The sequence below is a fragment of the Pseudomassariella vexata genome, assembly GCF_002105095.1.
Source record: "Pseudomassariella vexata strain CBS 129021 chromosome Unknown BCR38scaffold_5, whole genome shotgun sequence".
Lineage (NCBI taxonomy): Eukaryota > Fungi > Ascomycota > Sordariomycetes > Amphisphaeriales > Pseudomassariaceae > Pseudomassariella > Pseudomassariella vexata.
The window spans coordinates 2,722,239-2,734,365 of NW_024467960.1; the positions used below are offsets into that span (position 1 = coordinate 2,722,239).

Consider the following 12,127-nt stretch of genomic DNA (forward strand, 5'->3'; position numbering starts at 1 on the left):
GCCCGACAAAATTTTCTACAGCTGGGTTAGTCTCCCTGCAAACACTAGTACTAAAGACGCTAAAGCTTAGTCCCGGCGTGGTGGGTTAAGCTCCGCGATAAAGGCAAAGAAAACCGCACCCACGAGTCCACACAAGTTCCACCTTTCGGCCGGCAATGCAGTTCGATAAAGAAAACTTCGTTCATGTCGTAATAGCCCTGGTCGGGATCGCCACAGCGGATACGACCTTGGAGCCAGGGGAACGTGAGTTTGAACATGGGTTGCTGCATTCTTAAAGTCATGGACGCGACCACGACTGAATTGGTCGAGATGTGCAGTCGTACGCGTCTGAACTCCCCCCACAATGTCTGCCTCTATCGACGACATCCAGGTCGCAAAGACGGCGCAAGTAGCCCAGTCCGTGGCCGCGGAAAGCCAGAAAACCACGCCGAGCGACAGTGCCCGTCCTTCTGCAGACATACCAGCGCCAGAAAACGGCATATCAGGCTTCTTCCACTGGCACGAGCCCGGCTGCAGCGCCGAAGAAAAACGCCTAATCTTCAAACTCGACTGGTTCCTGCTCTCCTACTCATGCCTCTGCTTCTTCATCAAGTACCTCGACCAAACCAACATCTCCAATGCCTACGTATCAGGCATGCAAGAAGAGCTGGGCTTCGGCGCCGGGAACGAGCTGTCGTGGATGAACACCTTCTTCAACGTGGGCATGATCATTGGTGCGCCCGTGGCCAATTTGATTATCACGGTTATTCGCCCGAGGTTTTGGCTGCCGTTTTGTTTGATCACTTGGTCCTTGTTTGTGCTATTTTTGTATAAGTGTAACACGGCGGAGCAGTTTTATGGGTTGCGGTTTTGTATTGGGTTGTTTGAGTCGGCGGCTTGGCCGGGGATTACGTATACGCTTGGTTGTTGGTATCGCAAGAGCGAGTTGGCGAGACGCTCCGCGCTTTTTGTCATCTCGGGCGTGTTGGGACAGATGTTCTCTGGATACCTACAGGCAGCGTTATATTCAGGCATGGAGGGTAAAGGTGGAATGTCCGCTTGGAGATGGTTGTTCATCTTTGATTTCGTCATCTCCATCCCGGTGGCAATCTACGGCGTGGTACGTGAACCTCTTTTATCCCCGAAGCACTCTTCCGCCCACTAACATGATCCCCTTAGTTGTGCTATCCCGACACCCCCCACACAACTGGCGCCTGGTACCTCAACGAATGGGAACGCAACCGCGCCCGCGAGCGCATCGAGGAAGAAGGCCGCAAGCCCGTCGGCAAGCTTGACTTGTCCGTCTTCAAGCGTATCTTCACCAGTTGGCAGATCTATACCTTCTCTCTAGGCTACGCTCTCTGGTCTCTCACCATCGGGTCCTACGTCATGCAGTACTTCGCCCTCTACCTCAAGGCCGTCGGCTGGTTTTCCGTGCCCCAGATCAACAACATCCCCACGGCCATCGGCGCCGTTAACTTTTGCACCATGCTCACCACGGGTTATGTGGCTGACAAGATTGGCCGTCGGGGGCCTGTTTGTCTGGCTGTTGGCCTGATCCTTGCTTTCTGCTGGGCTGTCTTCACGGCCTGGGACGTACCGCACGGTTTACGCATGTTCTGCTTCATATTGACGGGCGTGTATGGGTGTTTTACCCCGCTGCTTGCGGGTTGGGTCAATGAATCCTGTGGTGGCGATCAACAGAAACGCGCCTTCGTGCTTGGCTTCATGACATCTGTTGGGAGTGCGCTCGTGATTCCCTTCCAACAATTGCAATTCCCAAGCTCGCAGGCGCCGCATTTCGCAGAGACGCATGGTTGGGCGAGCGCCCTGGTGTTTGTGGTTGCGCTCACGCTGTGGACCGGGTTTGGAATCCCGTTTTGTCAGAAGAAGTTCATGAAGCAGGTTAGGACGGATGAGTATGAGTCGGAGGCAGAGATCGGGGCGTGATATTTCGGGACTGCACATAAAATACATCGTGATTTGGCCAAGTTCCTGTTACTCAATAGCGCTGCTTCTGTGATTAGACAAGCAGTATAGCCCTCGTCTGCATTTTCCCCTTGCCTCTGTATAGCAGCCTTTCTCCCATTGTACGTAGGAAGAAATTTGGCAATGCCCTAAAGTAGTGGCATCGTCCGGTTGAGCTGGACGTGACTCGCTGCCATGGACACTTCACAATCCCTTGGTAATAACGAGGTGCATCTTCGAAGGCTGGCCGAATTTCCATGGTGCGAATGGCTGGAGGTGGTTATCAGATCTTATAACTACCAAAAATACCTCATTCTAATACGAGTGAGTCCCTCGTCTTTTGACGGTTATTTGGTCTAACAGTGGTCCGGGATCTTAACTGTGAAAACCCATACCGTTTTAAGGTTCGAGGAATAGGCGTCAACTAATACGTTGAATTTATCCACCTGATTATAAAGGATGGATGCAATAGGGGAAAGTCGTTGAGCATTCCTCAGAGTTTTATTGTAATTCGGGCCCGTTGGTGATGCCAACTCCAATAACTCTTCGACGATGAACCAAGGTCGAGACTATATGCAAGATTACATCAGAGCCAGCCTCAGTCTGTCTCCATTCAATCGCATGGTCCATGGTAGAGGTCTACGAGGACAAAATCACACAGGGTACCAAAGTAAGCCCCCCAGCGTTTTCCCCATCTACACACTTGCCCCTTTTCCCACGATGACCTAAGCAACCATCCACTCAGATCCATGGCAATGGCGATGGCGTAGGCACCGCGTACACCCGATCCCTGCCGATTATGGCACCAGCGTCATTTGCCAAACCATCAGCCATACGCATTCCGGCCAAGGCTTCACCGTGAGCACAGGGTCCGACTTCGACACGTTTAAGCGATGTTGCTAGCCCGTGTCCACCGTGACCAACGTATACATGACCCAGCGAACCTGCATCATGAACGTAAGACGAAGAGCTGGTGAGGGGTTGGGATCAGTGTATACTGGATGCGGCCGGGGAATGGGATTGAGAAGCTAGAGAGGTCGGTTAACATCACTAAGGATATGTGTACGGGACGGTGCGAATGGATTGATTATGACACGTTAAAGGGCTGTAGAAGAGTGGGACGATGACGGAAGGGGGTGGACTTGTGTACTGAGGTTTTGGGTGTGTTTGCGGTTAGTGCCGCGGCTGGTATGTGCTAGGAACTGGCATACGTAAATCGATGGGAAAATATTCCAGCTACACTACAATATGCTAGCAAAGACAGATTCGTATTTTAATACTGCGTCCTGGCTAGGAAAACATGTAGATCATCTCCGTTTATCACGCATGCTGTATCCCACATGCACGAAAACACGATATGCAACGTGTGAGGGTATAGAAGATCCAATAGGATATATACAATACTTTTCACTTTTTAAAATAGCTCCAACCTGCTTATGTTCTAAACTCTATTTACAAGCATATCCATCTCATTTCAAAGGTCCACCACATCCGTGAGACCCGCTGTACGGCTATCGATCCCAATGGCTGGCAAGCCTCCCGTTATATAAACTCTAGAACTTTGAGAACCATTCCAAATATGGTCGTCCTCCCTTATAGTAGAAACATGAGCATGGACTTGGGCTTGAAACACGTTTAGACGAGCTGCCTCTGCTGGAATCCCCGTGGTTGTAGTGCCTCCGGACGACACCCTTTTTGGCGTGATGCTCAAAACTTGAAGCCGCCTGGGGTTGAAATAGCTTACGGGTCGCGGCCCTTCGTTAGGATTTCTTGGGGAGAGGGGAAACAGCTTGCGGTAAGCCTTGGTGATAATTGGACGTAATAGCGGCAGACAAACTGGATGATGTCAATTGAAACCTGCAGGAGAGTTGCGAACCCCAGACTGACTTGCAACAATCGCCATGTTAACTTCGATGGCACCCCATAAGGCTGGCGGCGCGGTGGTGTACAGCACTTCTGCAGAGTTGCTGTCGTTAAGAAAGACACCCAGTTGGGTCACGTTGACTATCGAGACGATGCAGACGCTGTTTGAGTTAGACTCGTTTGATGACTACCGAAATTTGAGAGTGGAAGCTGAGGACTCACAAAGCACCCGATGCGAACATAGAACACACGGCAATCTTCTGAGAAGTCCGCAACATGTGCAACTGCCGTATTTGCACCGCCGGCAGCGCAAATATCGAGACATCGAGGCAGACATGAACCAATACTGTCCAGAACATGAACTTGGCGTCGTCAATGGGGCACTTCGAATTCGGTATCGAGGGCTCCCAAAAAGCCTGGACAGGCCAGCAGTGAAAAACCCCGAGAAAGGTCTGGCACGCAATATTAGATGACATCATGAGGGAAAAGAAGGAGACCCTAGGCAACGCACCCGGCAGAGTAACCACAGCAACGTGCATGCCATCAGAACGAGTATGGGCGTCCTAATACTGAAGAGATTGAACAGCCGCCAGTAAAGTGACAGGATGGAAAGTTTGGAGAAGCCTAGGGAGTAGGCGTAAAATATCTGTAGCATGAAGAGGAACAGCTTAGTATCACGAAAAGTTGTTTCGACTGGTCGGTGTATGTCTCTGAGGAATTCCCCGAGGCCACGTGAGGTCCCTGTGTTTCCAAGATCAGATCAGATCAAGCTGGACGATACTTCATTCAATCGCATGTAATTACTTACAAACGAGCATCGAGACGGAGCATCCAAACGCAAACACCTACACCATAGGTATGTAAGCAAAAGAAAATTTAAACGTTCAAAATGGGGTGACTCACAAAAGCTACAATAGAGAGATAGTCGTCGTACCAAAACGGGACCCTAGTCGTTCTCCGAGCCACCAGCCGGCACGTAAGTGCCACTGCCGCTGCGACGAGCGTCACCGGCATGGCCACGTAGACGTCTTGTTGCCGGGAATGCATTCAACTTGATGATATTCAACTCAATCATCGGCATGCTCTGAAGAACCCGTTAACACATATGTAGCGTGTTCCAACCATTGTTGGCCTTTGGGAGGAAGATTCATGAATCATGGCATGACCAGACTTGGTTTCAGTCGGTTTTGCGGAAATACAAGATGGGACGGTAACCCCAAGGGTTCACCCTGTCGGAATATCCTAATGGGAGGAACGATCTACTAAATACGGCGCGAGTCATCTTTTTCGGCCGCAATGGGAATCGCTAGTGAGCCACGGCAAAGAGGCCTCCATCTGAACAAGCGACTAATGTAAAGGAACTATTGTGGTTGTTTAAAAACTTCGATTCAACCGTAATAAATTCTTGAGAAGAAGTGTTTACATTACCTCTGGCCTTTCATATAACGTACCCCACAAGCAAGTTGGCCAGTTTTTCTTGGCACCATATGAATAACTTCAATAACTTAACTAAACTAAAAAATAATAATTCAAACTAATCGGAACCCTCTTCCTCGTACGTATCTTTATCATTCGCACAAGTACGAGCATTATGTCCGGGCTCTCCGCAGATCCTACAGCGCCGTCGGCGTGGTTCGGCCGGTCTCGTACGACGACGACTTACACGTATATCATCCTGTAGCTGCTGTTCAATATCCCGTTGAGACTGTAAGTCCTGAGCGTCTCGTAAACTAAGAGATCCTCCATCTTGTAGCTGTCGATTTTTAGTCCTTCGACGACGGCTTAGCTCTTGATTGGCCTTCCGAAGTGTAGTAACCTCATCCTCAAGTAAAACTAACCGATGCATAACAGCCGTGGCACCACGTGAAAATTGGTCAATAGCCGTAAGTATTGTCGTCGGGGAGCTATTCTGATGCTGTACGATTCTGTTTTTAACGTATTCAGACTGGGATTGTCGGTTGGGTTATTTGGAGTCTTTGATTCCCAGATTAAGGGGGCGCCAGACGAGCTCCCAGGAGGTGTAGGCGTATGTAGCTTAATATCCAGCTGTGAAATCACATATTCCGGGTCGTACGGAATAAGTCCTGTCCCCCTGAAACCGAGGGACATTGTAGAGTTGGGCAGGGCGTCGGATGCTTAATTCGGGTTTCGATTGAAGCGCCTGACACGCTAGAGTCATGTCGCTTTCTTTCCAATTCGATCCCATCTTGGTATGTGTAAAGATGTTAATTAAAAGGTTGTTCGTACGGTGCCAAGAAAAAGTGGCCAACTTGCTTGTGGGTACGTTATAGAAAAACCTCAGCCTCCCATTGTGAATAACGTGATATGATGATTTCGTGAAAAGCCAAAATAACAAACCACTGAACAGTCACCCCATCGGCATTTCCTGAGCTCAACTCATATGACTTATAATTTCTCCCTCGTTTTTATTTTTGCGTCCTGGTGTCTTCAGAAACTGCCGGGGCAGGGAGAGAGATTGTAGTGCACTGTGCAGGAAAGCTAGGCTAGTGCTACTGGGCTTGAACCAAGTGGTGATGGCTACGCACGAACCATCTTCGGCAATTAGGCGTGGTCTACATAGAAGACGGAAGATCGCACATTTCCGTAAACAGCTCTCGCATACCCGCCGGTACACCTAGGGCTGCCGAAGTGATATACTCCAGAAACACCTCGAAGAAATATAGTGTCAATGATTTCTTGGCAATATCAGCTTAAGAGATAGACACTATACCAAACAATGACTTGTCAGCGAGTCCCATGTGCGCATAACCAGATTGGCCAACACTTTATCATTCAAGAGAGTATTATCGAAAGTGTCGTGCTGATTAGCAGCCAATGTGCCAGATGTGCAACCATTGCCGCAGAGCCACTATCATATTCTACCTCCGGAAATCCCACGGCCTTCACCTCATCAATTCGACACCCAACCTTACACACGTCTTCATCCCTCCTCTCCAAACTCCATTCCTCCGGATTCCCACCGCTCACATTAAACACCACCTCGACCCACTCAACCCCAACCAGGACCTGACCCCCAACACTCATATTCCCACTCCAAAACCCTCCATCCCCCCACAAATTCATAATCAACCCGCTCGGCTCCGTAGGCGTGTTCGTCGTCTTATTCAACACGAGCTCTCCATCCGCCCACCACCTTATCGTCCCCTCGTACCAATCCAGCCGGTGCTCGATCCACTCGGTGTACCTCTTCCCCCCCGGCAACGTAAGCTGCGAGCTCGCACCAGGAACCATACTATCCGTCTTGGCGTTATAATCCGGCTGGTTCGAGTACCGAATCTGATCCGTCGCGTCGCCCGTCAGGATCTCAATATCCGACTCCTGCGTGTCGGAGTGGTACGTGAAGAACCCCACCACGGCGCCTTCGTCGACGGGGTGCGAGGCACTGCTCCCCGTGTCCGGATTGGAGACCGGGCGATCGCCGGCTGAGGGCGCCGAGGACTGGCTCAGCCCGTTGGGGATCACACGCATGCGCGTGCGCAGGCTGGCGTAGAGCAAGTTTTGCTGGTTGGACGTGATTTGCGCCGTGGACATGAAGTCGTCTGCACGTGATGCGCGCAGGGTCAGATACGTCGACCCCTGCGCATCGTCGGTGGTGTTGCGGGAGATGTAGACGTTTTGGGGAGAGTAGGCGTTGGTCACGGACGAGGATGTTTTTGCTGGGCCGCTGAGAAAGGACCAGTCGTTCTGCCAGGCCGTGGTGCCGAAGTAGGCCGACGTGATGTCTTTAGCGTCCTCGCTCTCGTAGTCGGTGACTAGTTCCGGTGCCTCGATGAAAGTGTTTCCTTCTTCGAGGGGGATGGAGCGGAAGTCCCAGAAGCGGTGGTATTGGAAGTAGCCTGGGTCAGGCCCGGAGGCGAGGTAGCATTGGCATTGATCTGAGTTGTCCTTGGACGTCGGTTCGACCAGATCTGTGGCACTTGCACCACGCAAGATCAACGCTATCGCTACCAGGCAGGCATCTCGTGCCTTCATTGTGAGTTATTGGGTTGGGTAATGAGCGCTTGAGAGGGGTGGTGCAATGGCATGTTGTCTTTTTATATTTTTATATGCCAAGCGTTATTGGCGGGCGCTTAAGCAATACGAGGTCTGTGGACCAACCAATGGCCATATTACCGGCTGCTCGGCAGGTTTAGACTGAGCATTTGGTCTGGCGTGTCGCACCACCTAAGCCACATCCATAACTCAGTTGCGTAAATACAAATGAGTTCGTGTTGCGCACGTCTCTGGAATTTGTCAACAGGGGTAAATTCTTCCTTAGGGTGCTTCTTCATAAAAAAGCTTTGAACATTGGGGTAGGTGAAACTGCAGGGATGTTAAATTCCTGACATTGACGGCAAAATCAAACCATCACATTGCAATCCAGATCATAGAAAGTCGATGCCGTATGTTGGATCAGTTGATGGTATCGGCAAGTATTTAAAGAGAGCTAGGGGACGGGATGGGAGTACGACTTGCACGGTATTTGCCCTGAGTCATATAAAGTGGGCTAGTCTGCTTCCTACGGGATGCATCTACTGCATCAAGACAGCTCTAGTGACAATCGTATGTCCTTCTCCAGAAACAGCTGGACCTGTCTTCAAATCTCCCTATATCCTACAACGTAGTAACTTCACTGATCTCAGTGACATGCAACGCAGCATCACCATAAAACCGATTCTTGACCATACAAGACGTGCCACTCTTGATAATAAACAGCCCGTTCATGCCAAGATTGAACTGCTGTCCCGGCATCTTCACCTGGACCTTTCCAGCCGCTACAGAACACGAGCGCAACTTCCCATGGCTGGCCTCGAAGTGGTGAGAATTCCCCGGTCTGACGACTAGCACGTTAAACCGCACATTGGGCGCGACGCCGACGGGCTCGCTGTGGGTCAGATAGGATGTGGAGAAGGCGACATCTATGCATTGTTAGTGATGATTGTGCGAGCTGATGAGGGCAATGGGTGGCGCGAGGAAGTAGGTGGCTTACTTTCAATGCGCCCGCTCGAGTCGTTGCGTATGCGACCTGGCGCTTCCTCCCATTCCTCCAACGGTAGGTCTTGGGTAGCGTCGGGTTGGGCGGTGTTTACACCGGACGGAACATTGTCACTGCAATCAGTAGACCGTCGAAGACCAGCTCGGTTCTTGGTACGGAGCTGACGGCCGTTGGCAAGTCGTAGCGTTTGGGCCTTGGGTTCAACGTCATCCGGGGTAGTGTGCGAAACAGCATTGTCGCTGCTTGTTGACGCGCTCGAAGACTCTTGGTTTGGAATATATCCGAATACGGAAATGTATTCTTCGCCAGATTCCGAATTTCCCATTTTTCTCAAAGATTGACGTTTAGACGGCTCAGGCCCGGCGATAAATTCCGAGCTCGTTTCTTGTGGCGGTCCACCACATTTGGCGGATTCAAGTCCAGACAATGGCGACGACTGCTTGGAGCCAACCCCAAAGAGCTCAGGATAAGTCGTCCGCGTCCATTTGTTGAGGTTGCAGTATGTTTGGTTGCCCTTGTAGAAACAGTTGGCGCATGAAGTGACCATCTGTCGCGCAAGGGTAGGGGCCTCTGTTGACATGACAATGCAGCCTTGAAAGGGGCCTTTGCCATGTTGACACCTGACACAAGGCTCGGGTGGTTCCACGCCTGTCAACTGCATCAACAAGGCGCTGATGTCCTGTGGCAGTCTCTCAGCATAGGGATGGAGGGCCTGAGGATTAAACTTAATGTCTCGGCGGCGAGGAAGTGGCAGTAGCTCGGGGACATAACCTTTCATCGGCATGGGCGAGAAGGGTGTGTTCTTTAGTAAGGGCTGGATGGTTTTCCAGTTGGCAAGACTAGTTATGCGTGAAGCCTCAGCCGAGAGGCCCCGGGATGTCTGACTGTCTTCATCCTCCACGCGGGAAAACGTCTGCGCGGGTTGGGCCATGGCCGAGTGAGGTGGTGGGACCGCTCGGTTTGAAGCTCTGGAGGATTGATGTAGCAGGTCAGGCAGTGACGGTTCTGGCATGGGTTGTTCTTTGGGGCCCAGGGGATTCTTAGATACGATTGCTGCAGGTGAAAACCCGAAGCGGTTTCGCCCGCCGACAACAGAGAAGGTTCCATCGCAATTGTCGTTGAAGTTCTCTCGCCTATGCAATTTCTGATAGGGGTGTCAGTGTTGATAGAACCACAAGTGAGAGGGCCACCGCTGAGAGTTGACATACAATGAAGTGAGCACCCAGACTGGCAATTTTAGGGAAAGTTCGTCGACATGTCCGAATCGGGCAGACCCATGGGTTGTTGGGATGCGTGCTCGTAAGTGGTTGGTAGGCCGTGGGCAGGAGAGCCCCAGATGTCGCTATCTCGTTACCCGCCTCTGCAAATCATCAGTACGTGTGCAAGACTGAAAGATGGAGGACTATTTACGCCGCCAGACCGTGTACGGTCGCCCATTTTCGGCGGTATACAACCCCCGAGACACGGGTGGGGCTTCCTCTTGATCATCATCACCAACACTTTCACCAATGTCACCCACGTGATAATCCTCGTCTTCACTATCATCAGGGATTTCGGTCCCGTGATAAATGTCAGACATTTCCGTGTCCGCTGCTGCCAAGGAAGTGCCAGGCTTAGATGCACGGGGAGCTAACGTATCCTGGACAAGTTGAGTCCACGGTGTTAGCGTTGTCCCAGATCCTTTGGCATCATTAGGCCCTGGTTCCTTTGAGTCTACTGGCAAGGGAGAGGTTTTTGTCGCCGTAGGGGGTGTTGGGATGACGGGGCTCGATGATGCAAATCGAGGAAAAGTGGCATTAAACGCTTTTGAAGCAGTCGAAAAGAGGCTTCCAACCCGCGAACTAGAGCTTTGAGAGAGGACTTGCTGGTTGGCCGGGGTCCTGTTGGTTGAAGTGGCCGTTGGACGGGGAGACTCTGGTGAATGATTAGGAGATTTCCACGGCTCGCTTGATTCCAGGTCGTCGTCCCTCTTGCGCTTCAAGGTCTGACTTTCAACGCTGGTGGCTACGCGTTCGGTCAGTGAAATACTACATGGGCAAGGCGCACGCTGACGTTGCCGTGTCAATGGGACTGCTGCCGCCTCTGCGTCAAGCGCTTACCTCTTAGTATTCCGGTTATATTTCCAACTGGCTCGGGTTCCTGGGTAGCCCTTTGTATCTTGCAACAAGTTAGACCAGGTGTCTGCGTCGATGCGGACAGTACCGTATCGCGAATGAGGTCAACTGGACTCACGGGAATTGAATTGATGGGGCTGATGGCCTTGAACGGGGCCCTGGAGATACGCCCGTTCCAATCGAAGCCTGGAAAATGGGACCGGTCTGTAATAATGGTTCTCTCCATCGCATGCTTGACCGGCTGGGGTTCAACGATTTCCGTGCCACTAGCAGCCGCCCGATTGTCCGATGTATTGAACGGGCTGGATCGAGTCATGCATGTTGATGTGTTATTTGGACTGACAGCTGGAGCCCCCTGGGGCTGAATCTCAGCAGCATGAAGCTCATTCAAGAGAATTGGACGGAGGTCAGGATTCAGGGGGCCACTAACGACGGCTTTCCGAATATCGTCTGGTATCGGACTGCTGAAAAGGCCTTTCCGTAACTCACTCGTCGTCATCAAGGCGTGTTGAGCTTCAGCGGATAGAGAGCCTCTCAACAGGGACTCGCGAAGTGCCAGCCCGGATGTTTTGTCGTTCTGAGGGGTGGTGCTGGCGGCTGCGGGACTCACACTGAGGCTCGGATCCGGCCTAGAGTGACCGGCTGAGGAAATGTCCCTATTCGGGGCCACGTCGACTAATCTTGCCATCTTAAAACGGCTGTGGGTAGCGCCGGAACCGTATGGAGCGACGGTTTCGGTCAAACGCACCGTGGGCCTTTGGCTCAGTAGTCTCCGCGATCAGTCAACCCGTCACCCCACTCCACCCGGTGATGTTGACCTCTCCAGAGTTACGAGACCGAGTCAGTTGGAACACTAGGTTGCCATGTGATTTTTGAATCGCATGGATTTTAATCAGGGCTGGAGGTTGTTTCGTTATGTTCTGCTCCTTTCTTCAGACACAGTGACTGTTTGTGACGTCGCGTCGGTACCGCAGTGCCTGTAGTAACGCGTTAAGTGCACGGACCCCAATGCCCCACTTGATCCACATATTGAGTTTAACCCCTAAATTACCCCTTGCCTCACAACCCGCTTGTGGTTTCGATGCATCCTGCCCTTGCAGTCCCTGAAGGTGGTTAGGAAGTCACGGCTGGAAGGTACAGTCAATCGGCTAGCGCTCTTGGATGACACGATGCCGCCGAATCATGTGATTTTGAGTAAGCCGCATTC

At 51.5% G+C, this 12,127-nt stretch overlaps 4 protein-coding genes across 4 annotated transcripts; 1 reads left to right on the forward strand and 3 right to left on the reverse strand.

Moving 5' to 3' along the window:
• The first annotated feature begins 163 nt into the window (after positions 1-163).
• BCR38DRAFT_183096 (major facilitator superfamily transporter) lies at positions 164-1,966 on the forward strand. Its single transcript, XM_040853952.1, has 2 exons — positions 164-1,099; positions 1,159-1,966. The coding sequence occupies exons 1-2, from the start codon at positions 344-346 to the stop codon at positions 1,927-1,929; spliced, it is 1,527 nt and encodes a 508-aa protein (XP_040717528.1). The 5' UTR covers positions 164-343; the 3' UTR covers positions 1,930-1,966.
• Positions 1,967-3,748: 1,782 nt separating this feature from the next.
• BCR38DRAFT_296966 (uncharacterized protein) lies at positions 3,749-4,839 on the reverse strand (the record flags this gene model as incomplete). The annotated part of the gene is made up of 5 exons (XM_040854506.1): positions 3,749-3,783; positions 3,835-3,971; positions 4,033-4,262; positions 4,322-4,518; positions 4,710-4,839. Coding segments are annotated over 5 exons (729 nt in total), but the record flags the coding sequence as incomplete, so codon positions are not given.
• A 1,527-nt stretch (positions 4,840-6,366) lies between these two features.
• BCR38DRAFT_430646 (concanavalin A-like lectin/glucanase domain-containing protein) lies at positions 6,367-7,842 on the reverse strand. Its single transcript, XM_040860053.1, has one exon. It carries the CDS (start codon positions 7,801-7,803, stop codon positions 6,604-6,606), a length of 1,200 nt encoding a protein of 399 aa, XP_040717530.1. The 5' UTR covers positions 7,804-7,842; the 3' UTR covers positions 6,367-6,603.
• A 441-nt stretch (positions 7,843-8,283) lies between these two features.
• BCR38DRAFT_430652 (uncharacterized protein) lies at positions 8,284-11,855 on the reverse strand. The gene is made up of 7 exons (XM_040860054.1): positions 11,351-11,855; positions 11,039-11,275; positions 10,906-10,963; positions 10,217-10,810; positions 10,015-10,166; positions 8,801-9,950; positions 8,284-8,729 (listed from the first exon to the last, which is right to left on the reverse strand). Exons 1-7 carry the CDS (start codon positions 11,606-11,608, stop codon positions 8,425-8,427), a joined length of 2,754 nt encoding a protein of 917 aa, XP_040717531.1. The 5' UTR covers positions 11,609-11,855; the 3' UTR covers positions 8,284-8,424.
• Between the last annotated feature and the right edge of the window lie 272 nt (positions 11,856-12,127).

What these genes read in the sequence shown, in the direction of transcription:
- BCR38DRAFT_183096 (XM_040853952.1), top strand. Translation starts at nt 344, where the DNA reads ATGTCTGCCTCTATCGACGACATCCAGGTCGCAAAGACGGCGCAAGTA. An exon ending in CGGTGGCAATCTACGGCGTG is followed by an intron (nt 1,100 to 1,158) that starts GTACGTGAACCT and finishes TGATCCCCTTAG; the next exon opens with TTGTGCTATCCCGACACCCC.
- BCR38DRAFT_430646 (XM_040860053.1), bottom strand. Translation starts at nt 7,803, where the DNA reads ATGAAGGCACGAGATGCCTGCCTGGTAGCGATAGCGTTGATCTTGCGT.
- BCR38DRAFT_430652 (XM_040860054.1), bottom strand. Translation starts at nt 11,608, where the DNA reads ATGGCAAGATTAGTCGACGTGGCCCCGAATAGGGACATTTCCTCAGCC. An exon ending in ACGATATTCGGAAAGCCGTC is followed by an intron (nt 11,276 to 11,350) that starts GTTAGTGGCCCC and finishes ATTCAGCCCCAG; the next exon opens with GGGGCTCCAGCTGTCAGTCC. An exon ending in TATAACCGGAATACTAAGAG is followed by an intron (nt 10,811 to 10,905) that starts GTAAGCGCTTGA and finishes CCGAACGCGTAG; the next exon opens with CCACCAGCGTTGAAAGTCAG.